Below are 25,927 nucleotides of genomic sequence, written 5' to 3'. Positions count from 1 at the left end.
CTGAAACTCCGATTCTATGCGAAATAAGGATTTTTGTACTTCCCGTCTCCCGTTGGTAATCCCATCACCAGCTGTGTTCACAGGACTTCAGCTTAATTCAGCCAACATTTAGGGAGGTCCAGTTAGAGGCTGAGCACCGTGCCAGGCGCTGAGGGTGAAGGAGGAAGAAGACATGGCCCTGGACCCCTGGGAGAGCTCCAGGGAGTGGGAGAAAGACAGCCGAGCAGATCATCGAAGTTACTGTAGGAAGCTGTGAGATGGATATGAGCTCAGGATGCTGGATGGGAAGGTGGGGTGGGGATAGTGTCTGGTCCCATTCTGATGGAAACGTGAGAGTCACCCCACCCAAAGGGCATTCCAGGCAGAGGCAAGAGAATAAGAAAAGGCCAGAAAAGGAAGAGTGTACCCGCATCCTCCATCCCTGGGCTGGGGCCCAGGAGATGGTGCAGGGGAGGCTCCCCGGCCCGTGGCAGGGGCACCTTCCACCCTGTGCTTTGTTCTGTGTGGGACGCGAGCCTGCAGAGGGGCTTAGGCAAAGGTGTGTGTCACTGTCACATGTGCAGGGAGGAGGGGGAAAGACTTTGACTGACACACCAGAAAGACAAGAACTGAAAGTTCGCGGCAGTTAACTTAAGGATCCCATGAGGAAGTAAGGAAAGAAGGGGGCAGGGAGGGTGACAGAAAGAAGGACAAGGGACTGTCGAGCAAGACATACATAAAGCAGGCAGCCTATGAGAGTCCTTGGTAACTATCTCCAGTGCAGTGAAAGCCAGCATGTACCGAGGGGCTGCCCAGTGTCACATATGTGCTGAGCCCCCTCATTTAATCCACACAACATCCCGTTGAATTCTTTTCCGTCGTGTTCACCATTTTCCATACAAGGAAACTGAGATTCAACACCAAGGCATTTGCCCAAGGCTGCACAGGTGGCAGGTGGGGCGACCGGGCTCCGAACCCCACATGCTGGCCCTGGTTTGCCCGCCGGGCGCTGCCCTGGCTGGCCTCCTAGGACAAGCAGGTACTGTCCCAGCCTACCCCGCTCCCCCCTCCTCCTCCTCCTCCTCCCCGGGCCTGTCCTCCCATCCACCCCTCCTCCCCACAGCCCTCCCAGGAAGGCAGACCCTGCTTTGTTTCTCATGTAACCACTTCCCCTCTTGCCAAGCCAAGCCCAAGAGCCATCCGGGTTCAAGTCCATGCATCCGAGATGTCTGCAAGGCAGCCTTCCCCTCACCAGACGCACCCGAGGTTTTGTTTAATTCTGCCGCTCACAAAGGAGATGCCAAAAGCCGGGCACCCGCCTTTCCGTCTCACCCGCCACCTCCCCACCCGGCAGCTTTCAATTTCCCGAGCCTCAGCATGTCCGCCTGCATCTTCATCAAGGCTTCCAAGGTGGCAGTGACAAGCGTTCCGGGTACTTAAGGCAAACATGCGTGACAGTTTTCCTTGACACTTGCATTTTTAAAAAGCCTTGCCTGGGGCCCTAGGAAACCCAGCATTTAAAAAACCCAGGAGCCTTGCGAGGAAGCCAAGCTTTCAGAGCCTGCTGCCCTGGGAGTCGTTTTGTGACAGGGACTCCACAGGATCCGCCCGAGAGGATATTAAGTGCCGAGGCGATATTTACGTGTTTATGCTAAATGATAGTTGCCTTTTTGGGTGGCATTTTTGGGGGACGGTGGATATGTGTGGATCAGTTCTGTGCACTGTCACTGGGTATGTGGCTGGCCTACAAACACACTTAAATGGCACACTTCTGCAAAGCATTAATTTCTCAGTGTCCAACAGATATATGTAGGCAGGCACACATGTCACAGGGGTTGCTATAAAGCTTAATTAATATCCCAGAAGAGCTGTTATTTCATTTCATGAAGAGCGCTAAATAAGACGAAAATATGGTACCTGTGGGTGTTGTACGTATACAGAAATGTGGGTACGTACACCGGTAGGCCTTCTTGTATTGGCTTATGTCTCACAGGGTCTGATGTGAATTCATAAGGGAAAATAAATTGCATTAAAGATAACTGTCCTTTATTTGAGGGTTGGAAAAAAGGGACTAGAGCCCCAAACTCCAATGCCAGTGATCTCTACACGGTCTTGATGTGGAAAAAGGAAATTTGTAACAAACGCATGAAAACAGGTAGCAGTTCTCTGTCTCTGCTGGCTGGCCCCACCTCTAAGATCGCTTCGGTGACTTAGGAACTGTTAGCTATGCAAGAATTCAAACACATCAGTTTGGTTTTCCTTTCTAGACCTTGAAGAAATCCCATAAAGTACTTAATCTGCCCCTTTTACCTTTTATGACATGGATGTGCCTTCTTTCTTTCTTTCTCGCCTTCCTCCCTCACTCCCTCCATCCAGCGACTGGGTCTTAAGAACCTACAAAAATCTAGGAAATAAGCATTATTGGGGTTTTGTTCATTTTTCATTTGTTTCTCAGCTTTAGTGTACTCAGAAAGAAATGAATTAGAACTTTATTTCTCAAAGGTGTACCCTGTGGAACACCAGTTTGAAGACTGGGACGATGGGTGGGTTAAAATTTATGTGATCCAGTAAGTAAGCAGAATGATAAATATTTTATCAAGGGTACTGGGTTATGTAGAATATTTAAGATGTTAAAGGCTCGTGAAGATACGTAGTCACCTCCGTAACTTTATTGACTCCAGCTATTTCCGACATACCATGGAACCCTTTCTTTCTTTACCTAAAGCTAGTACTGTACAAGCACGCTTGGTGGTCCAGAGAACACACTTCTTAGGGCTTAAATTTCAGACCTCCCCTGATCTCACGACTGAAATAGGAAGCCCAGGGTTTCTTCCAACCCTTGCTGGAGAAGGACTTCGCAATGTTGCTTTCTGAGATAGAACATCGTTTCTCTCTCGGCCTAAACTTTTGAAATTCACCCACACCCGGCTTCGTTGATCAGGTTCTGCGATATTTGGGCCGAGAGACTAAGTACTGTTTATAATACAGCGCTCGGAATGTGTGCTAACAAGAAAAGCTGTTGTTCTTGTTGTTTTAAATAAAAATGTCATGGATAAGACAGCTTTCCTGGAATATACACTGTCCCAGGCTCTCCCTGTAACTGCTTGCCTGAGATGAGGACCCTTGACTTGGGTTAAAACGTTCTGTAAGGTACGAGGTGTTAACTGCTCTTCTGCAACTACTGCTCCCTGGCTCTTTGGTGATGCTTCTTGTCCTTGGAATTTATTAGAAGTGTTTAAACACAAGCTCACGGCGTGGGTCGAATGCAAGAAGACTGGCCAAAAGTTTAGGGCCCACCAGAACTGAACCTTGCTGAGGAGTTCAATGTCGACCATCATTCTCAACACTTAGAAAACAGCTAAAGGTTTCTCAAAAAGTCATAGTTACCCTGTGACCCAGCAGTTGTACTCCTGGGTACATCCTCCAAAGAACTGAGCACAAGTACTTAAATCAATACTTATATGTGAATGTCCAGAACAGCCCTGTTCACAAAGGCCAGAAGACGGAGACCACCTACATGTCCATTAGTGGATGAATGAACGAACGAACCAAATGCGATACATGTCCAGTCAGCCCTCCACGTCCACGGGTTCCTCATCCATGGATTCAACAAATTCTGGATCCAAACTGTTGGGAAAAGGAAATTTCACAAAAGTTCCAAAAAGTAAAGCTTGGATTTCCCCACCCCCCACAGTTACATACATGACATTTACATTGTATTTAGAACTACGTGCACATCATTTACATTGTACAAGGTAAAATAGGCGATGTTGAGATAATTTAAAGGAGGATGTGTGTAATTGTAATCAAATATTCTGCCGTTTTATATAACCGACTTGAGCATCCATGGATTGTGGTATCTGAGTGGGGTCCTGGACCCAGTTCCCTGCGGATACCAAGGGACGACTACATATACAATGCAGTAGTATTCAGGCACAAAAAAGGTACTGATAGATGCTACAGTGGAGATGATCTTGAAAACCTTACACCAAGTGAGAGGAGCCAGGCACAAAAGATCCCATTGTGTGATTCCATATAGTATAAGAAATATCCAGAGTCAGGCAACCCATAGAGACAGAAATCAGGTTAGTGGATACCAGGAGCTGGGGTGCAGGAAGGGAGGAGAGAAGATACTGCTTCATGGGGACAGGGTTTTTTTTTTTTGGTGTGGTGAAAATTTGGGGAACAAAATAGAAATGTGTTCGTATGACATCACGAACGCACAAAGTGCCACAGAATTGTGCACCTTAAAATGGTTCATTTTATGTTACGTGAATTTCACCTCAACAGAAAAAAATTTAATGACTGGAAACCACCTAGAGGATTGGTGTTTCTCCCTTGGTCTGAAAGGTCTCCTCAAGGGAGAGACAAAATAGTCTGGGGCACCTGATTCTTGCTCCAACCTTTTCCAAGAAAAATGCTGGGTGGTGGGGGAAACGTCTATTCCCTAAACATGCTTTGAAATGGTTAACTTGGAAGGCACTACACAAAATACCAGCCCATGTGATGTGATTAGTACCTGGTAAATGGAACCGAGTGTGTAATAGGTTATCACGTGCAGCATCGCGGCAAATGCAAGGCTTTCCCGAGGTCACTGAAGCACCGAAGAGCAGGAAATAAAGCGAGGTGAGTCAGGCAGGACCCCTTTGTTACAGGGATAGGGGGCCAAAAGAGAAAGAGACATGGATTCGTCTCTGGGTGGAGGAGGGTAAACACAGGATTCCTCAGAGATGAAAACCCTTCTCATCATAATCTTTTAAAAGTGATTTGGAAGAGAAAATGCGCCATGAAATCTTCACGTTTGCAGAGATACCAAACCTATGAAGATAGAATGCTCCGTACATAGGTGGGCGGGGAAGTAACAGATAAGGAGCAAGTACATTTCCCAAAACTTCGTCCAGATTTACAGGAATTTTATCTCTGAGCTGCTGGTTACAAACCAGGATCTGGCCCTGAGATTGCTGTAAACTAATGCCTGAATTCGGGCGACGGTTGGTGGGGGGTGGGTTGCAAAATGCACAGAATCACTCAGAATCTTAAAACATTAACCCCCAACCTGCAATCCCTCACTATTTGCCAGAACCGTTGTGTGTTCTCGATGGAAATGACCCATGTGATGATGGCTCAGAATGACAAAGGAAAAAAAGAAAAGAAAAGAATTTTTAATTAAAAATAAGTACATAAGTAATAAAAGAATGCCAGAAAAGTTGAGAATTCCAGCATGAAAGCTCAAGAAAATGACAAGGCTCTCACAGAATATGCTAAAAAAAAGCACCCCCAGAATAGAAAGATGAAGGTTTTTCTTTAAGGGTTGAAAATAACCAGGTATGGCCATAACGAGGACATGGTCTTGTTTACCAAAACCTTGAAAACCGCAGTGACAGAGCATCCTTTGCACGGGACACAAGAGGATACGTACATAGAAGTGTCGCGTCTGGGAGCAGATAGGAAACTTGTAAAATTCATCCCTTCCTACAGTCTAAAATAAACTTTTCAAGATCTAGATTGGCTCATGCCTTTATTCCTTTACTAAACATTGACCGAGCGCCAAACGTCTGCTGGCCCATTTTCAGGGACTGGGGATACAGTGGTGAGGAAAGACTTCATCTGGGCTCTCAAGAAAGGTACAAGTCATTGGAGGAAGCAGACAATAAGCCAAGAAATAATGCGATCGCTGCTCAGGGGATGGGTGTTGAGCGGAAGTGAGGGCTGTGTCTCTGTACTGGCACCATTAGCCCCTTGTCTACAACCCATCACTGGAGGTGGTGGTCGTTGGACAAGGTAGGATCATAAAATGATGGGGTGGGATGGGCTGATCAAGAAGGGCTTTTGGAGAAAGGGAGCTTTGAAAGGAGACTGGAAAGCCCTCAGAAAGAGGAGCTGTGTAGAGATCTGAGCTAAGAACATTTCAGACTGAGAGAAACATAGCTCGAACACCCTGAGATGGGGAGGAGCCTGGCTGCTCTGAGAGGCAGCAGGAAGTCCGGCAAAGCCTGTGGCGTGGAGTCAGTGGAGGCTGGGAAGAGGTGAGCTAGACCATAACCCGGCGCCTTGTCGGCCAGGAATTGGAAGAGTTTAAGCGGGAGACTCACGCACCGTTATGCTCAGACTGGCTCCTGAGCAGGGAATGGATGTAAAGGACCAAAGTAGGAGCATGGAGATCTATTTAGAGGCTGCTGTAGGCGGGAGGCCAGGCGCAGGGTGATCGAGAGGTGTAAGTGGAGGAAAGAGGACGGATCTGTGTTGGAGGCAGGGAAGTAATCAACTGAGGACGGATCAAGTGTGAAGGAAAGCAGGAACCCGAATGAAGCCTTATGAGGTGGACGGCTTGGCACCCGCCCAGATGCCACCCTCCAGGACTGGAGCACACGTCCCCCCGCCCAACAGATCTCAGCCAGGTCCCTCTCTGAGACTGAACTTCAGCTGGAGAGAGCCACCGCTCCCAAGGTTACAGCCCTGGGGACGGCCCACCACCAGCGACTGGTCCGATGGATGAGGTTGTGAAAACCCCAACCCCGCAGCCCAAATGGGAAGCACTCTGCAGAGCCACCCCCGCTCCAGGGCTCCGCGTGGGCTCGGCCCAGGGCCCTTTGCGTCCCCGCTCAGTGTCTCCCTCTGACCGGGCTGCGCCTGTCGCTCCCTCGCTCGTGATGCTCCCAGGAGCCCTTTTGGACACTCACTTTCCTCCGAGTCTGCCTCCTGGGGACGGCACCTGCCCAGCTAGTGGGTGGCTTCTTTAACCGCCATGGGCCAAGCCCGAAGGAGGGTAGTTTGGAGTGAAAATCAAGAGTCGTGTGTTGGTCGTGTTCAACTTAAGATGTCTAACTCTATCCAAATGTGGACAGAGTGATAGGTGCCCTGTTAAGGGGTGTTTAGAATATTCCAGAGACAAACCAAAACCCTCAAGGCAGAGGCCAAAGAAGACAGCCAGGCCTTTTCTTGACAGAGGATTGGACTGAATTCCCCAGGAGTCTCTTGATTTCCCCATAGTTATTTTTGAGATTGAATGCTCCTAAATCTGCTTCCTTTGTTCACAGAGAAGACAAAGTTTAAAACCCTTTGTATTGCAACTAAAATCCATATTCCTTGCCCTAGAAACCATGCATGACATAGTCCTCTGCCAGACTCCCCTCCTGTCCCGCCACTCACCCGCTCTGCCATCCACACTGCTCTTCGTGCACATCCTCAAAAGTTAGGCCATCCCCACCCCAGGGCCTTTGCACATGCTGTTTCCTCTGCCAGGGATGCTCTTTTCACCCCTCTTTGCATGACTACCCGCTTCTTATCCTCAGACCTCCCCTTTTGGGTCATGTCCTCAGAGAGGAGAGACCGTACTCCTGGAGTCCCACGTTTCCTCTGTCTCAGTTCCTTGTTTCCTACATGGCACTTGTCACAGTTTGTAAGTATTTCATGTATTTGTTGGATTACCCAGACTTGAGTTTTCTTTGTTTCTTTGGTCTATCTCTCCAACTGGAAATTCCACGTGAGGATAAGGACTAAATTCACCGTTGTATCCATGTGCCCACGACATCCTAGTTGACTCATGTATTCTTTCCAAGGACAAGGGGAAATGCAACACATGCATATATCAGACCCCTCCTGTGGGCCCGCCGCTGTGAGCACAAATGACCTCTGTCAGCCCTTCCAACGTATCATGTGGGTATTGTTATTTCCCCATCTTTCAGAAGCGGCATCTCAGGCTCAGAGAGATTAACTGGCTTTCCTAATGTCATGCAGTTCCCAGTGGAGCTGGGATTTGAATCCAGACGTGCGTCACTCCAAACCCTGTATATTTTCCATGAAGCCGTAATTCATGTGTTCCTTCAGCAGACATCTGTGAGCACCTCCTACGAACAGACAAAAATCCTAGGAAGCAGAAGATGCAGGGGCCTGCCTTTGAGAAGCTTGTGACTTGGCTGGATTGGCAAGGCAGACACACAGGACCAATGTGATAGCATGATGCAGGGTAGGATAAAGGAACATCCCCTAAGGTTCCTGCCAGCTCAAAAATTCTTTGGCTCTGAACGACACAGGCAGCGAACACAATGGGAGAAGTCATTCTGCTCCTGGAATGTATCTGATGAATTCACTGTTTCCTCACCTGCCTCTGGCTGCTGGTGAACACAGATGCAAGTCTGTTCCAAATGGCTGTCTCTCCAATTCCCAATTACAGTGTATGGTGGATTCAAGGTCAAGTTGGAAGTCACGGTCAGAATTCTTTGTTTTTTTCTTCTACTATATCAAGACTTTTTACCAATTAACTTGAAAAAAAGTCACCAAGTTAACAACTCAGAGTTGGGAGTGGGGAGGGAGACTCCTCATCTCATCCCAAAGACTCTGAAATGGATTTGCTCACAAAACACCAGGTTTCTTTGGTGACTTCCTGAGACCCTGCCTGTCACACTGAATGGTAAATCGTTTCGTGGGGTAGGCAAAGAGGGAGGGGCCGAGGGGGCAGAAGTTTTACCGTGAAAAATGCTATGTTGTATCACAGTGTGACGCTGTTTAAATATCAAGCTTCTATTTAGAAAACGGAAGGCAATAAATTGAGTTGCTAATTATTCCAGCTGTGAGTATTTTTGGTATGACTGCAAATTTTTGAAGAGGGTAAAATAGAGGATTTTCCTGTTGTTCATGGCATATGCAAATGCAGTGACGGTCCCCCGTGATCTAGAAGGTTCAGGGATCAGAAACCTTGAAAGCTTATTTCTCATTGAATCAAAATTGGTTTGAGTCTAAGCTGAGGGAATCATGATATGAAATAGGCTTTTAATTATACTAATTGGGTTATTGGCTGCTTCTTCGAACTTGGGAAGTAGCAGTTTTTAAAAAAAAAACATATTTTGAAAGTTTTATTTTTAAAGCAACATTTCACTTTTCAACCCAAGCAGAAAGTCCCAGATGGAAGAAGAGATAAAGCACGCTAGTAAAGTCCTCCATCCCTTCCCTCCCTAATAAAATTATTTTTCAGAGGTGGGGTAGCTGGCAATGCCCTTGTCGCTGTGCTAATTAGAACAACTCATTCATTCAACAGATATTTTAAATGAGCTGGGATCTAGTCAAGGGTAAGATATACGTGATTCCTGCCTTCACACCTTCATGCAATTAAAAGCTACATTTATTGATCACATCACGCTCAGTGTTAAGGCTTTCCCATGAATAAACTCACCCAGTCCCCCAAACAAATTCACAGAGTTGGTACTAGTGATGCCGCAGTTGACAGGAGAGTCTGCTTGCCCAATACCAGGATCCAAACCCTGGTGGCCCAAGTTCTGAATCTGTAGGCTCAATTCTGCCTCCTTGGCATCATGCGATTGGCTTCAAGACAGAAGTTAGTAATAATAAAAGAATGGGGGAGGGTACAGATCAAACGGTAGAGCACATGCTTGGCACACACGAGGTCCTGGGTTCACTCCCCAGCACCTTCATTAAAAAAAGAAAAACTAATAATAAATAATTAAATAGACCTAATATCCTCACCCCCCCCCAAATTTTTAAAAAACAAATAAGCAAAAAAAAAAAAAAAGACTTTAAATAATAATCATAAACAATAAAAGAACGTGTATACGTAGGGAAAAGTCTGACTCTGAACATCAGGCATTTACCAGTCTATTGCTCAGAGTATAGGAGACTTCTGCCTTCTATGTTTTTTTAACTCATATACTTAATTTTTTTCTTTTGAACATCTTACATTTGCAAGCAGGAAAATTAAGGCAGAACACTTAAGATTGCCTAGTTTGGGTGTTCAGAAAGTGGCTGAACAGTGCAGTAGCCAGCATCTTCCTCATTATCTCCTGCTTTTTCCATCTCATCCTGGAAGCTTCTCTCTTTCACTCCATGCCCCACGCCTCTCTCTTCGTCTCTCTCAGGAGCACCCCCCACCCCCGCTTTGAGTTTCCCCTCCACCCCTGTCATTCCTTCTGGGATTGGAGAGCACAATGGTGATGCCAGAGAGCGTGGTGGTGATTTAACCTCTCTCCAGCTAAATGTTTTATTATAACTCCTGAAAACCTAATTACAGTAACTTTACATGCTACAGTACCCTTTATGGGCTGCCTCTTTATTAAACTTACTCCTTCGGAGGCAATAAACCTGGCGCTTCAAAGGGCACGGCCAGCACCAGTGAAATGTGATGGAATCTCGCGTTTTCTCGTGCACACCTGATCCCCCTCACTGATCGCCACGCCCCCCGCTCCGGGCGCACTTCTGCCTCTATCCTTTTTATCAAATTTCAGCAACTGCTAGTATGATACTAAAAATCTGTTAGGGCTTAATGGACTGTGTATCAATGTTTACATCTGCTACTCTGAGTACCTGTGAGTTTATTTTCCGGGGAGGTCAATTTTCTCGGTAGAACAACAGTCAGCACCTGTCTTCCCTGATAACTGGAGCTGCTTTCTTTGCACACGGGGCTACCTGGAGACCATTCAAGACGTTCACTCGGTTTCAAGGAGAACATTTGCTGCAGTTGACTTCGTGAGCAAAGACGGCGTCTGCACTGTTAGTCACTCGTCCTGGTTAGCGGCGTGGTGCCCTGTGTTGGGAGATCCAGATCCAGATGGAAAGGAAAGAAACAAAAAACTCCGCCTCTGAAGCTGAGGCAGTACAGTTGTTTGCATTGTCCATTTCTTTTTCGAAGCCCTGCTGGGGTCTCCCCTGGGAATAAAGCTAAACCAATAGAAGATAGGGGGACCACCTCTTAGGATCTCAGTGGTTGCAAGCTGGAAAAAAAAAAAAAAGGGTACTTGGTGTTCAGGGATTTTCCACATTTGTGTCTTTCTTCGGTAGGTTTTGAGGTTAATGAGTCAGTTTATTCACAACTGACTCGGAAAAAAGGAAGAGAAATCTTTGGTTGGAGCCTTGAGTAGTTGAACCAGCCACTGGCTCTCAAAGCTTCCAGTCCTGATGAGTCAAGCTCCTTCTGTATCACAAGAAGAAAATAAAAATTCGCAGTCTTTTGAATTGATGGGGTCCTTCTTGCCTGGATGCTATGCCTGGGTTTCCTGTTTGTGAAACTTCTTTTTAAAATCTTCTACGGTGGTTTAACGTGTGCTCTTAATTTTATAAGCCAACCTGAAGCAGGAGCCTGTTTTGCCAAGATTCTACCTCAAATGCAGGCTTTTGCCTCCACGTCAAGTGCATGGGGGAATGGCTGTTAGTTTCGCGTGCTCTCTACTTCTCTCACCGTTTTTATTAAATGGTTTCATTTTCACAAGAGGGGAAGTGGTGACGTGTACTAAAATGATGGATAGTTTAGGGTGAAGTGATGATCACCTTATTCTAAGAACTCACTGGGACCTCAGGTACAGAACAGAGGAGAGAGAGGGACCACCCTTAGATTTGCTGCTGAATTCGACAGCCAGCCTCAGAGCCCCAACCTGTGCTGGGCAGAGTGCTGGGTGCTGGGACTGAAGCTTCAATGACCCACTTCTGCAAGCTCTTATTTTTTGTATGATTTCAAAGACTGGTTTTCTCTTTCCCTCTGAGTGTTAGCAAACTCCAAGGACAGCACGTTGGGGGCCCCTCATTTGCCTTCCCTTTTTCGAGGCACAAGTGGCCAATTCTGAGAGCAATTGAGTTGTGCTTGAAAAATGTCAAGTGTGTTTGGAAACTACACATTTCTGCTGACGCCTGGAGTCCTGAACTCGAGCTACTTCCATGATCAACCGCTGGGAAGAAGTTGAGTGGGGGCATCACAGATAATCATCGGAGCGCACTGAGCGGGCCCCCGAGCGGGGAAGCTGTCTTAGGAGCCAGTGCGGGACAAATCCGAAGTTCCCTCAGCCTTCCAGTTCCTCCCATTGACCATCTGGCCAGACCATAGCCTTGCGGCCTTGCTTCATTTTCTCTCTTTTCCTGCTGCATGTGGCCATGATCCTTGGGTGAATCAGAGCTTGCCTTTTTCCAACTTGTTCTTATGAAAATTTTCCAACATTCAGAAATTTAGAAGAACAGTTCAACTGAAGAATAACCACCTAGTTTCAGCAACTGCTGTCACTTTGCCACATTTGCCTTGAATATCTGTATAGCGAGACCTTTCTGCTGAGTCACTTAAAAATAAATTGTGGACTTCGTGACACTTTATCCCCGAAAGCATCATCATTCAAAACTTGCGTTTCTAAGAAATGTACCTGCTAACCATCTTGTGGGTTCTGAGTAAGTCAGACCCATTTGAAAAGTGCAAAAATGGTTCAAGTAGAGGTTCTTAAACTTTCATATACGTTAGAATCACTTGGGGGAGCTTCTTAACCAATCATTCCCAGATTCCGGGCCTAGGTCTGGATGCAGCCCAGGAATCTGTGCTTTTTTTCTTTCTTTTTTAATTGAAGTACAGTCAGTTTACAACGTTGTGTCAGTTTCTGGTGTACAGCATGATGTTTCAGTCACACATGCATATATATATATATATTCATTTTCATATTCTTCATTATAGGTTACTACAAAATATTGAATATAATTCCCTGTGCTAGACAGAAGAAACTTGTTGTGTATCCATTTTATATATAGCAGTTAGAATCTGCAAATCTCGATCTCCCCATGTATCCCTTCCCACCCCCTTTCCCCCGGTAACCATAAGTTTGTTTTGTGTGTCTGTGAGTCTGTTTCTGTTTTGTAAATAAGTTCATCTGTGTCTTTTTTTTTTTTTTAAGAGTCCACATATGCGTGATATCATATGGTATTTTTCTTTCTCTTCCTGGCTGGCTTCACTTAGAATGACGATCTCCAGGTCTATCCATCTTGCTGCAAATGGCATTATTTTATTATTTTTTATGACTGAGTAGTATTCCATTGTATAAGTATACCACAACTTGTGCTTTTCTGACAGAGCCTTCAAGTGATCCTAAAGCAGGTATTGATGGGACAAAATCTGAAGATCACTTCTTTTGAATCTTTCTTATTTGTTGAATTTAATCTTCTACAGATGTGTAACACCAGGGTGTGACTATATTGTGTGAGGAGTCCACATGTTTTTGATACTCTGGTTTAATAATTTTAAGTACCAGAAACTAGAAAGAAGGGATGTGATAACTAAATGAGTTTCATTTAGCAGTGATGATACAGTCACCATAGTACCAATGAGCAGTCTGAGAGAAATAGCCTGAAAAGGTTAATGCAGTGCTGAGAAGTAAACGGGTTGTTGTGTGTTTTGTTTTGTTTTTTTTCCCTGTGGCAGAATCTTCCCTTGTATGTATGAATATAGACACTTGCCTGTATGAACTATGCAAACTTGTAACCCTGATTGGAAAGCAAGATTGGAAAGCGTGGCAGAAGGAATCCTAATTTTAATATTTAAAGTGCTCACAGTGTCGTCCTTTTAGCGTTCATGATTTTGGCCTTGGAAAGGTTGTAGGTCATTCACTCAACAAAGATGTCTTGAATGCCCTTTCAGTGCCAGGCTCTATTCTGGATGTTAGGGTATGGAGATGAACACAACAGACAAATACCTGATGATTTTGAACCTGATGGAAGTTCAGTTCTAATGATGGAGACAGGCAGTAAATAATGCACAAATACATATACTCTGAAGAAAAATAAAGTGGTTATAACAAGATAGAAAATGACAGAGACAGAAGGGGAGCAAGAAAGATCTCTCTGAGAAAGTGACACTGGAGCAAAATGTTGAATGATAGGAAGGAACAAACTGTGCAGCTATTTCTAGGCAGAGGGAACAGCAGGTGCAAAGGCCCTGCGGCAGGAATGTGTTGGATGTGGTGTGATGCGGACTAGCAGAAGGATAGTGTAACTTATGGAGTGAGGGGGGATAAAGTGGTGGAAGATACAGCTGGAGACAGACAGAGGGCAGATCATGCAAGGCACTGCCAGCTGTGGGAGGGACTTCTGATTTTATTCCAAATGTTATTGGAAGTCCCTTCCTTCCTTCCTTCCCTCCTTCCTCTCTCTTTCTTCCTTCCTTTCTCCCTCCCTCTCTCTCTCTCCCTCTTTTTTTCTTTTTTTCTTTCTTTCTTTCTTTCTTTCTTTCTTTCTTTCTTTCTTTCTTTCTTTCTTTCTTTCCTTCTTTCAGGGGTAAGGGGGTGGTGATGACATGTGATAATCTGACTTCCTTTTCAGAAGGAAGTGTGAACAAGAAACTAGATTGTCAAGGGAACAATTTTAGGATCTCAGGAAGCAACCCCATACATTAGAAATAATAATCATATTCTTTTATCATTTCTTATAAATGAGTGTATTAAAAATAACTAAAGTCAGTTTAAACTTCTTATTCTTCATCTTGTGACTTGTCTCATGTTGCTGAAACATTCCTGCTTCCAGTTTTGTTGATTCTGTCCATGAATATGACTGACGTGGAGGCACCGATGTTTAGATCCTGGAAATACCAAGAAAACTCGTGTACTTTACATTTTTTTCCATAGATGTTCACACTGTATTGTAGGTTAACATTAAAGGTTTTATAACCCAGAAGAAGTGTATTAAGTGTAAATGACTTCACAATTTGGTTTGGGACAGATACATTAAACATATTTATATAAGATAATATATAATATATTATAAGTTATTTATATATAAATAGTATTGGTATATATACAACAAATAATAATAAATAATAAGTAAACAGTATTTATATATTAACATTTATAATATATAATTTTATATATATCAACTATAAAGATATAAACAAATGTATCCATAGCTCCTTTAGCGCACAGAGTGATGGGGTGGCGGGGGGGAGGGGATTTTAGAGGTTTCCTGGGCAGGTGGTTGGGAGCTGAGTAGGAGTTGGCTGGGATGGGCTGGGTGGGCAAGACCAGGAAAAGCCACTCCAGAGACCATCACACATCATCCACAAAGGCACAGGGGCATGAACGGGCTGGTGAAGGGAAGCTGCGTCTTCTGGGTGAAGCGTAGAGTTTCAAGCACAAGGTTGGAGATGAGGATAAAAAAAAAGTCGGGGAGTGGCTGCAGAGAGTATGGTCCCCTATTGAGAGCTGGGTTTCCTCTCATAGGTACAGGAGAATCCATGCGGATTTATAGATCAAGGCATGATGGAGTTTGTGGTTTGGGAAGAAGAGTGGCAGAGGGATGGAGGGGAGGGCTGCGGGAGAAATCGGACGGCTGGGGTCTTCACCCCACTGCGGGCGAGAAGAGGAGGGAAAGGAGGAGGTGAAGATTGGTCCTAGACAATGCAGAGTAACAGGAGGTCAGGAGGAGTACAACCAGGAAGGGGAAGGAAGACTAACTTGCTCAAGAGAGCTGTGGAGTGTGGCAGAAGAGATGCCTGGTACACAATTGGAATGTGTCTCGGGACGTGGGGCTAGACGTGGAGATGGCAGGGTGGGGGGGCTCCATCCCATCCGTGTTGGCTGAAGCCATGGGAACCGGTGAGCTCTCTGTTGGGGGGACACTGGTGTTCGTATATTTGTAAATACTCATTAATGACAGCTTACGGTGTCTGCATATTCCTTTGTTTAAATTTGATTTCCTGTTTTCACTACCCACTCCTGGAGAATCGTTCGAGAGGTAAACTTGAAGTAATTCTAAATTCTAAATCAAATCCCAGGGTTTTTCCATCGTCCTGGCTTTCTGGTTGGACATATGTTCTCACTTAATCATAAGGCAGTGGACTATTATTTTGTGATTTGGGGAACTCTTCAGGTGTTTGCTCGACATTTCTGGAGCTTTAAATTAAAACTCATGTTTCAGGCTCCTTATGTTCTCTGAGGAATTAAGAACAAAAGCTCTCCATAGGGCATTGAGCACTTACCATGAAACACACCCTTGGCTGAGTGTTTCTCCTACATGAGGGTGGCATGTAATCCTCACAACAGCCTGTTCTAGGGTATGAGGCACCTGTGCTATTATTAATCCCATTTTACAGATGAGGACATGGAGGCTCTCAAAAGCAGCATCGGGCAACTGACATGAGCTTCCTTGTTCCGGAATGGCACTGCCAGGACTCCGATCCAGATGACTCTTGCCCCGAAACATTGCCTTTAAACACGAGCCTACTGCCTCCTCTTCCAAAAGCCTCTTTTTATCTGGAGCATTCAAAGAGAGCTATTGGACGAGGAAGACAAACCTTATTTATAGAATCAAACCTCTTGGCTATATTCAGATCATCAAAGATACTTATAGTACCAATAAAGTTTAAGTACCAGTTGTTTATTTTGATGTTAGCCCTGTTAAATAATTCACTAATCAGATACTCCTTTTCTGACATGATTCTCTGACAGTCATATCAGGCTCCTTTGATCTTTGTTGAGGATTAAAATACTTTCAAAGTTTTATCTGGAAGCAGCCAAAGCACAAATATTTGTAGCCACAGTGATGTCTCAGGATCCCACTGGGAAAGCCTGCTCACCCCGGTGTGCAGGGGCGGTGTGGTACAGAGGAGGTCCGGATAGAGCTTTTACAGGCAGGCAGCCTGGAGCCTAAGCCCCAGAGAACCCGCATATTAGCTCTGAGCTTCAGTTTTCTCATTTGAAAAACTGAGGTAATAAAGTACTCACTTCATAGGATGAATGTGAGATTTAGTTGCAAGTAAAACCTTGAGCATTATAACTGACACATTGTATGTGGCCCATAAATACAGCCGCACCTCCTGAACACTTGAAGAGAAATGAAGTAGCGGTGTAACATTTTAAAATCTCAGAATTGGAGGTGAGAAATTCACACATCAGTGAGGGAACTCCAGTCATTCATTCCCATCACCCCAACATGCTGAACTGGGACCAGAAAGATGAACAAGGTACCAGATAAGGCACAGTCCCCAGCCTCCAGCTGCTCAGATTCTAGGCTCCACTTAACCCGTACTTTGGAATCCACTGTGTATTCCCTGGAAGGCAAGACATCATTTTGAACAAGGTGTGGCAAAGCACCTTTGAAGTCTCAAAAATGGCAGGCATAAGAGGGAGACGATCTGTTGTGGGAGAACTGATGTTCCTCGCAGTATCCTTAGCATGACAGTCCCCTGACCCCGGAGGAAGGACTGAATTAGGGGTCAACAGTAGAGATTACCCTGTTGCCACGCCACGGTTCTAGACCAGGGGCGCCCTGTTCAGCTGACAGGCAAAGGCGTTTCCAAAGAAAGAACCACAATCACATGACCTGGAGAGGCATCTTAGAACAGGAAGCAAGATGAAAGGGGGAAAACAGCTCAGAAAAACAGGCTCAAGAGAGACAGTTTAGAGGAACGTTTCAGACCACAGACTTCAGCATAAGACAGAGCTTGGGGCTGAAATTCTTGAGCAGTGGCTTGACTCTTCCAAGCCCGATTTCTCATGTCTTCAGTGAAGATACGATGATACTTCACTTGCAAGGTGTTATACAGTATATTTCAAGTGCCTTTAAATCATGGGTTCTAGCATGTGATAGAACCCAGCGTCGTCTTCACCATCATCATTGTCATCATCTCTGAGTGACCAGCAGTAACTCAGTTTCCATGCTGGCTTTGAATACTTGGCAGGATTGTTCTGGAGGAGAAAATCCAGAGGTATCCGTGAAAGCATGACATGACGTGAGTTTACAGAGTTAGTTTACGTCCCATCGGATGTAACGTTTGCCCCTCCATCCATGACAGGGTGGGGCAGTTACTTAGGACTATGCTAGTGCCATGGAGGGGAGGGGGCATCTGGATGGTCCCTGATGGCCAGCGCGTGGACCCTGACTCTCTCCCTTCCCCTGGCAGGCACTTCCTCTTCAAGACGTCCTCGGGAAGCACACCCCTGTTCAGCAGCTCCTCTCCGGGATACCCTCTGACCTCAGGGACGGTATACACGCCGCCCCCGCGCCTGCTGCCCCGGAATACCTTCTCCAGGAAGGCCTTCAAGCTGAAGAAGCCCTCCAAGTACTGCAGCTGGAAATGCGCCGCCCTGTCCGCCATCGCCGCGGCCCTCCTCTTGGCCATCCTGCTGGCGTATTTCATAGGTAAGTCGGGGCAGCCTGCTCGCAGACTCGGTAGCGGAGAGGGCCTCTGTTGTCTGGACCATGGGCTGGTTGGCTCCTAAAAGATATACAAATGAGTGATGGATGGGAGTGATTTTTTTTTTCCTTCCTGAAATCGGCTGAAATCTGATGAGTTTCTCCTTCACGAGTCTAAATGACATTTATCAGAAGCGAAATTAAGCGTCCTGACTGTATTCTTTCTTGGAGATAAGCTGAAAGTTGTCGTTCCTGCCAACCCATCCCTCACTCCTCAAATAGCCTTCTGGTCTCTTCCAGGTTGGATTTTAACTCAGGTTTGTGTCCTGAAATTCAGGCAATGTTGGTTAACTTGAGCCAAAAAAAAAAAAAAATACAGAATAGAAGAAGTATTGTGATCAGCAAGCCTAGAAGGTCTTGATTCGATGGAAAGCCAAAGTAGCTGGCTGATTTTTAGAACTGGGGAACAGAAACAGGATAGAGAAGCTAGAACATCCAGTCAGGTCTCGGTGGGGAATCAAGTCACGCAGGCGCATTGGGTCTTGCCCACAGCCTCTCCTTCGCCTCTGCCCCTTGAGCCTCAAAGCTCATCTGACCACGCGCTGCTGAAACTGAATCAGGTGCACCTCCCACACCAGCTGTGATCTGCGGAGCTCAGGGTATGACCCAGGGTGGCAGCGTGGTTAGAAGTCGCTGGAGTATGTTTCTTCACGTGCCAGGGATGTTGGTTTGTGTCCGTCGGGTGGGGCCTTGTAACTGTGGGAAGCAGCAGATGGCAGGAATTCAGGGGCAGGGTGCTCCAGGCATATGAGCATCCTGGGCAGGGCACAAAGCCTGCGTGCAGCCCCTGGCCTCGACAGAGAGCCCGGCACGGCTGCTTTGTAAACTGAGTGCAGTTGCCGACGGCAAATCTCCCGGTGCACGCCAGGCCACGGTGACGTTCGTTAAGGTTTATTTGAAACACTTGATGGTTCTGGCTTCGTTTGGCCTGTGACAGGCCTCCCCAGATTGGCTGTGCCAGGTTGCAAAGCGGACCTGTAAAACACCAGCAAAAAGGGACTGGCTCGAAATGAGTCCTCAGCACTGACGCTGAAACTCTTCCCATTTACAAGAGGAGCGGAGGGAAAAAGCAGCCCTAATCATCCTGATTGTGCCCCTTCTCCCAGGATAAGCCCTCCCTTCTCCTGCAACATGAGGGCTCCCACAGTTCCTTCACCCTCAGGCAGCCAGCAAGGTGCCTGCCAGAGAGTGAACTGGCCCAGGACTTCCCAGACCATTGCGCCCAAGCCTGCCTGCCTGACGGCAGAGGAGGGTGACTGTGCACCCCCAGAGACCTGGGGCCCTGCCCAAGGCAAACCACTGCAAGCCGAAACCTGGTGTGACGTTTCTGCTCTCTCCCATAATGTCACCTTGCTCATCTTAATATAGAAGAATCAGTTTTTACGTCCCTTCCCAGTTGCATCTCTCAGGAATGCCCTCCAGAAGCGAGAAAATTGACACTCCAGGGACAGGCACCGTGTTGATCTGGGGCTTTGCAAAAACCTTTGTGCGCTAAACCCCAGCTGTGCGGGTGGGCTGAGGTCGGATACCCACGCACCCCTAACTTAAAACTTCTCACTTACCTCTTAATGAAGGATGGAGTAATGGATTGACTCGAGGAGGGGGAAGGACGTCAGTTGCACCCTCAATCACTTAAGTGGCATCTTTTTTGTCATTAAAGGTAGTTTTGTATGCTTCCCCAGGTAGCAGTTTGGGGTCAGGGGTGGAGGGAGGGCGACACTTAGTGGAAGCAAATTGAATGTGCCTCCAGGGTCTTTGCGTGATTTGGCTTTGTGTCAGAAACTTCAGGAAAGGTCCATGAGCTCACTTCTCAGGCTTATTGTTCTGCGGGGCTGGTGGGCAGCCTGGGGGGCCCAACTATAGAAATTGAGGCACTGCCTGCTTCTGCCAATACCGTCCCCGGTGGACCGCCTACCCCATTTGCCGGAGAGAGATAGATGGCTAGCGCCTGATTTATTGAGCTTGAGAGTTAAAATATAATAGCTTTCTGTAGGGCAGTCATATAAATGGGAAACCGTGTAGCGGGAGTCTAATGTTTTAATCGGGTGTGTAACTTGTAAATGATGGATTAGGAAACATATTTATCCTCCATCTGGAGGCTACTGGAAGCTGGACCCGAGCATCTTAGGATGGTTTATTCCCTTATAATCCATCATTTCCTATTAGGTATGCTTTGGGTAAGATTATGCTTCAACCCTGGAGTATTGAAGAATAGTTTATGACTCAAAATGAGTGATGTAATGGGCCAGGTCACACAACACGTAGAGCTATGGGCTACTGTTGGCTGCCCTCCAGAGGCGATGACGGGACTACAGGCATGGTGAGGGGGGTGAGGGGTCAGGGTCTGGATTGCCGACCTTGACCCCCGCAAGCCCTTTCCCCTTAGCCTTGACAAAGTTGTTTTCCCTCTGGGTCTTGGTTTCCTAAGTAAAACCCGGAACTATGATAGTTATTTACGTTCAGAAAGTCCAAAGTATGGTGAGGATTAATTAATGTGTATACATGGTTTTGAAAATGGAAAGCAGTATATTATTAATTACAGAGCTGCAGGGACGTAAACAGGGCATTGAAAACACAGAGCAAAGTGCTGTCAGGAGCATCGTATGATTGTGCCATCAGGGAGGACAGAAGGACAACATAAAAATCAAAGCCTTCCCGTGAAGGAGACCATAGATTTTAAGACCTGAGCCCGCTCTGGCTCCTACATGACTGTGTCCCACTAGAACAGGACGGGTCCTGAAATGGAAGCGTCGGCCCCAGGACGTTTATGCACAGGCACTGGGTTCAGGCCTGCTAGGCACGGTGACAAACAGGCTAGACAATCTTCCTTGCATGTTTAAGCTTGTCCAAAATGAGCGATCAGGAATAGTTCAGCCCTTTGGCAAGCTCGTCCCTGGATCCAGCCGGTGGGTGGGTGTAAATCAGAATAACGCCAGCCCTCGGGCAAAATGGAAGAAGTGAGCCTTTACCAGCTCAGGAAAGGTCCCCCAGGTCCTGCCCACACAGCTGAGGTCAGAGATCTTTCATGACACGTTCTCCCATCAAATCCCCCCCTCCCCATGCCAAATTCTCCCAGGATACAAGACACCCGCAGACGGGTTACTCCGAACAGCTTCCTGAACCACTGGGGACCACTCAGTGCGTTACTCAGCCCCTGGCCCAGATGGAGCCTAGCGAAGACTGGGAGAATCTGGCTGTGAAACACGAGAGAGCTGGCTCCCTTCTCAGGAAGCCGTCCTTCATCCCTGGGCAGTTCAAGCGCTCTTATACATGCGTCACCAGCAATCTCTCTAGATCCCAGAGTTTCTGAATCACGTAACCAGCATAGAGTTTCTCACCTGTTTTACACCAGCTCTACTGTGCTTTATCCTGACAGCGTACGTACAGTAACTGGCTAGAGCCTTCCACTTGCTTTGAACTGTAAGCTGTTCCTTTTAAAGCACTTTTATATAATTATTACGTTTGAACCATACCGCCAGCCCCCAACATATGCTTCAGCAGAAAATGAAATTGGCATTTTACAAGCATTTGGCAAGAGTTGACGCTGGGACTCAGAGAGTCTAAATCCACGTGGCTGGTTATTCGCGGAGCCTGGTCTCCTGATGCCTCGTCTGGCATCTTTCCCGTGACCGCTCTCCCCTACAGATCACAGTAAGACATACTTTCCAAATAGCACGAAACCCAAGTGATCCTTTTTGCATCATCAGTAACACTGTATCTAATTCTGTCCTTATTAGCAAAGAAGAGTAGTCAGTTCCCCTCCTTCCTGAATCATCTTCTCACACAGCGGACAGAATCCGTGCCTCCTCCTCGCTCTCCTAACCTGCCCTCTTATTTCTGCTTTTCCAAATATCTTCTGTTTCAGAGGCCAGCAGACGTATTCTATAAAGATAGTAAAAAATTTTTTTCAATTTTTCAGGCCATGCAATCTGTTACGACTTAACTTTGCCATTCTCATTCAAGAGCAGTCATAGTGTGTGAGCCCATGGGCGTGGCTGTGTTCCAGGAGAGTTTAATTACAGACACTGCAGTTTGAATTTTGCGTACTTTCTGTGTGTCATTAAATATTATTCTTTGGATTTTTCTTCAACCCTTTAAAATGTAAAATTCTCCCCTAGTGTCATGTGCTGTTGCCACAGTTTGCTAACCCCTGTCTGGTTATATTACTGTTCTTTTCCTAAGAATACCTTTCCAGAGGGTTTCCACTTTTACCAAAAAAAAAAGGTATCAAACTGGCTAAGATGCATTCACTGTAAATAGAGCAGGTGATTGACTGTAATCCCAATTCCTTTTTTTTTTACACATATTTTTATTGAGTTATAGTCATTTTACAGTGTTGTGTCAACTTCCAGTGTAGAGCACAATTTTTCAGTTACACGAGAACATACATATATTCATTGTCACATTCTTTTTTGCTGTGAGCTACCACAAGAGCTTGTATATATTTCCCTGTGCTGTACAGTATAATCTTGTTTATCTGTTCTGCATATGCCTGTCAGTATCTACAAATTTTGAAATCCCAGTCTGTCCCTTCCCTCTCCCCCTTGGCAACCACAAGTTTGTATTCTGTGTCTGTGAGTCTGTTTCTGTTTTGTATTTATGTTCTTTTTTTTTTTTTTTTTTTTTTTTTTGGATTCCACATATGAGCAATCTCATATGGTATTTTTCTTTCTCTTTCTGGCTTACTTCACTTAGAATGACATTCTCCAGGGACATCCATGTTGCTGCTAATGGTGTTATGTTGTTTTTATGGCTGAGTAGTATTCCATTGTATAAATATACCACATCTTCTTTATCCAGTCACTTGTTGATGGACATTTAGGCTGTTTCCATGTCTTGGCTACTGTAAATAGTGCTGCTATGAACACTGGGGTGGAGGTGTCTTTTTGAAGTAGGGTTCCTAATTCCTAATGGATAATTCCATCTGTTTTCCTAATCCAAACCCAAAGTAGAAAAAGCAAGCCACTTTTCTCTTTTGTTAAAAACTTCCTATAAGGTAAAAACTTCCACCCCAATGGACAGATGAAAACAGTGCTGCAGCTCATGGATAGAGAAGAGTTGCCTAGCAGTGTGGCCACGTAATCTCTTGTTCTCAATCTTCAATGACACTAGGTTTCTCTGCAAAACCATTGCCAGTTTTGAAAGGTTACTCAGGGCCCGATGCCTTCTTTGTTGAGGTTTTCCAGCAGGTCGTAACAACGCTGGGTCACCGAATGACATCATCCCTTTCTTGTCCTAGGTTAATGCTGGCTAGATCTAATTTCCTTAGAGGCACCAACGTTCCTGCAGGGCTCCCCCACATCAGGGAAGAAAGCTGCTTTTCATGTGTAACTTTGCTGTTTAAATCCAGCTAATCCTTGTAATTCTAAGACTAGAGTCAACCCAACGGTTCAGCATGACCCAGGGCTCAGACCGTCACCCCTGAGTTAAAAACAAGAATCTTCTGTCAAAAACTCTCCACGTGGTTGGGAAACGAAAGGGGGCCAAGAGAAAGATAAGAGCATTTATGTCATCCTTAATTAGTTTTTAGCTCTTCAGCTCCCTGCCAAACTAAAATACGTATATATATATATTAGAAAGTCACCTTGTCTCTTTCACTACAGTAATTCCTGCCAAATATGAAATACTATGTTTTAAGTAAGATGTTCACTGCTCTGTCTTCTGCCACTCTCACTTTGATCTGGGAAGAACGCGGGCCATCAACATGTCAGGATGTTAAAAGTGTGGTAATTTGGGGGTGCTTTCAGTTTCTTTTGAAAACAATGAGAGATTATTTTCTATGGAAACTAAAAGCCTACCATGTGTTTAAAGTTGCTCCCCTTGGAAATTGATGTGTTGAGACTCACGCTGATGAAACCTGCGTCCTCAGCTGCTATTTTGTGTATTCCCATCTCGCTGAACGGAGCAGGTTTAGGGGAAATGTAAAGAAAATGACAGGAAAATGATGAGAACAGGGCGCTCAACCTGGCAGCCTAAGAAAAAAACGTCGGCCCTCTCTTTCAAACCTGCTGCTCTTGGACTGTCCAGAGATGCTAAACTTCCCCTCCTGTATGAATTCCAAAGTATGTATTTACCTCCCATTATCTAAAGGGCAACATGCTAATGACGATGTCTGAACAATTTGGCAAATAACATTTCCACCCTGCCCCCGGGTCCCAGATGGCCAAACCTCATGGTCAACCACACAGAGAACTGCCCACCAGTAAGCCAGGGGACCCAGTTATGTTACCCGCTCCCATGTCAGCAGCAGACTTTTTATCAAATAGATATGCTAATGTGCTCTTAACCGGATAATAAAGCCCTGTCAGTGCTCCCGCGCTCGTGAGCTTCTGGCAGTCGGACCGCTACTTCCTAACTGTATACCTGATTTCAGAGGGTCTGTCAACTGGCGGAAAGTAAATTAAGTCGTTAGCTGGGTCTCCATCACCTAGCAGCCTCGTGGCAACATTTGTATGTTGTGTTTGACGTTCAGAAAAGATGAGTTCCTCTGCTGAGGGGAGGGAGATTTTTTGCTAACCCCCACCAAGACACCTGTTGGAAATCAAGGTCGTCGGTCCATACAGGGCTTTCCACTCTCATGGCCGGACTTGGTGGGTGGAAAGGAGTGAGCAACTTTTGGTCCTGACTTTTGTAGAGCATTTTAATGCAAAACCAGGCAGGAAGGAGTTGATGCCACATCCCCATGTTGCCAAGGACCACAGTAAGGGGACGGGGCACTGGAGTCACCTGCCAGCCTGGGACTTTGTGTTGAGTGGATGAGGATGGAGTGTTCACCATCTGTATGTCCCCTAAATCACCGTTTGGCTCTGTCCTGGACTTTCTCTGTAACAGTCCTCTCTCCAGCAGTCATCCATCCAGAAGCAGTAATGGGACATCATTGTCTGTCTCCACACACGCTGTTCATTTGTCTGGATCACGTAGGGCAGTTACCAAGCCCACACATCCCCATTTGCTAAGTCTCTCATTGGTTCATTTATGGGCGCTGTTTCGAGGGTACTGTAAATAGGTACTATTTCATTCTGCGTTCTACCTACCGCAGTTACAGGGGTTCTTGCCTTGTCTTGGTAATTAACGAAAGAAGCCGTGTGATGCAGTGGAAAGCACCTCCCCGGGCTTTGGTGTCAGAGAGACCTCGCTTTGGATTCTGATGTGTATACTTAAAAGCAACATGACTATGGGCTTTAGTTTCCCTGCAACTAAGTTTCCCATCCAAAAAAAAAATAATGGGGATAATTCCTACTTTGGAAAGATGCTTCAGGCATGCATGGATAGGATACAAGCTTTGCTTAAAATCCGACTTGAGCATAATGAGAAGTGTGATTACTGTGTACATCCCCAAGGAGATAAAAGGTTGTCGGTTAAAACATGGCATGATTTTGTAGCATTTATTTTTGATTTTGTGTTTTTTAGAAAGAGGTAGACACAGACCACCTGGATTGATACATGACCATGTGCATAGACAGGAATGCAGCCACACTGGCAGACCTGCGTGCTGCCTGGCCAGCCTCGGTTATAAGAAAACACCTATTGTGAAGGAGCATTCTGATTTCAGAGATGTGAAAAAAAATTCAAGTCTTAGAACTAGCGAAATACCAGGTCCAGGGAGAAGCATAAAGAAGGTTCTTGGGTCATCGTACCCCCAGAACAGTGCCTCGCACCTCGTATGCCATCAATAGACATTTGTTGAATCAGTGAATGCTAATTAAGGTTAGGGCTGAGTTGAACCATTTGTCGGGGGGGGGGGGGGTGGCATCTGTCAGGCACCCAGAAACCCTGATTTCCAGCTTGACTTGTCCCCCATGTAGAGGGAAGTTGCTGGTCCCCTAGTAGTGTAATTGCCCCTGTGGCCAAATTGTGTTTCCAAGTTAGAAAGCATGTCGGGGCAGAGCGACAGTCAGGTGGGCTGGCTAAGCCCCACACGGAAGGCCTCTCGCGGGGAACCCGCGACTCCCTGACATCCCGGGAGCTAGCTGAGACTGGGAAGGGTTTGTGTCTGGCACACCGCCACCAT

At 46.0% G+C, this 25,927-nt stretch overlaps 1 protein-coding gene across 7 annotated transcripts in view; it reads left to right on the top strand.

Moving 5' to 3' along the window:
• TENM2 (teneurin transmembrane protein 2) overlaps window positions 1–25,927 on the top strand; it is a 404,559-nt gene that overhangs the window by 136,830 nt on the left and 241,802 nt on the right. For all 7 annotated transcript variants that reach the window (XM_074350320.1, XM_074350321.1, XM_074350315.1 and 4 more), the window contains one exon: window positions 17,624–17,862. In XM_074350320.1, coding sequence (XP_074206421.1) covers window positions 17,624–17,862 — 239 coding nt within the window. The remainder of the gene's footprint in view (window positions 1–17,623; window positions 17,863–25,927) is intronic.

This window comes from Camelus bactrianus, chromosome 22 (genome assembly GCF_048773025.1).
Source record: "Camelus bactrianus isolate YW-2024 breed Bactrian camel chromosome 22, ASM4877302v1, whole genome shotgun sequence".
Taxonomy (NCBI): domain Eukaryota; kingdom Metazoa; phylum Chordata; class Mammalia; order Artiodactyla; family Camelidae; genus Camelus; species Camelus bactrianus.
This window is presented reverse-complemented; position numbering and strand designations above follow the sequence as displayed.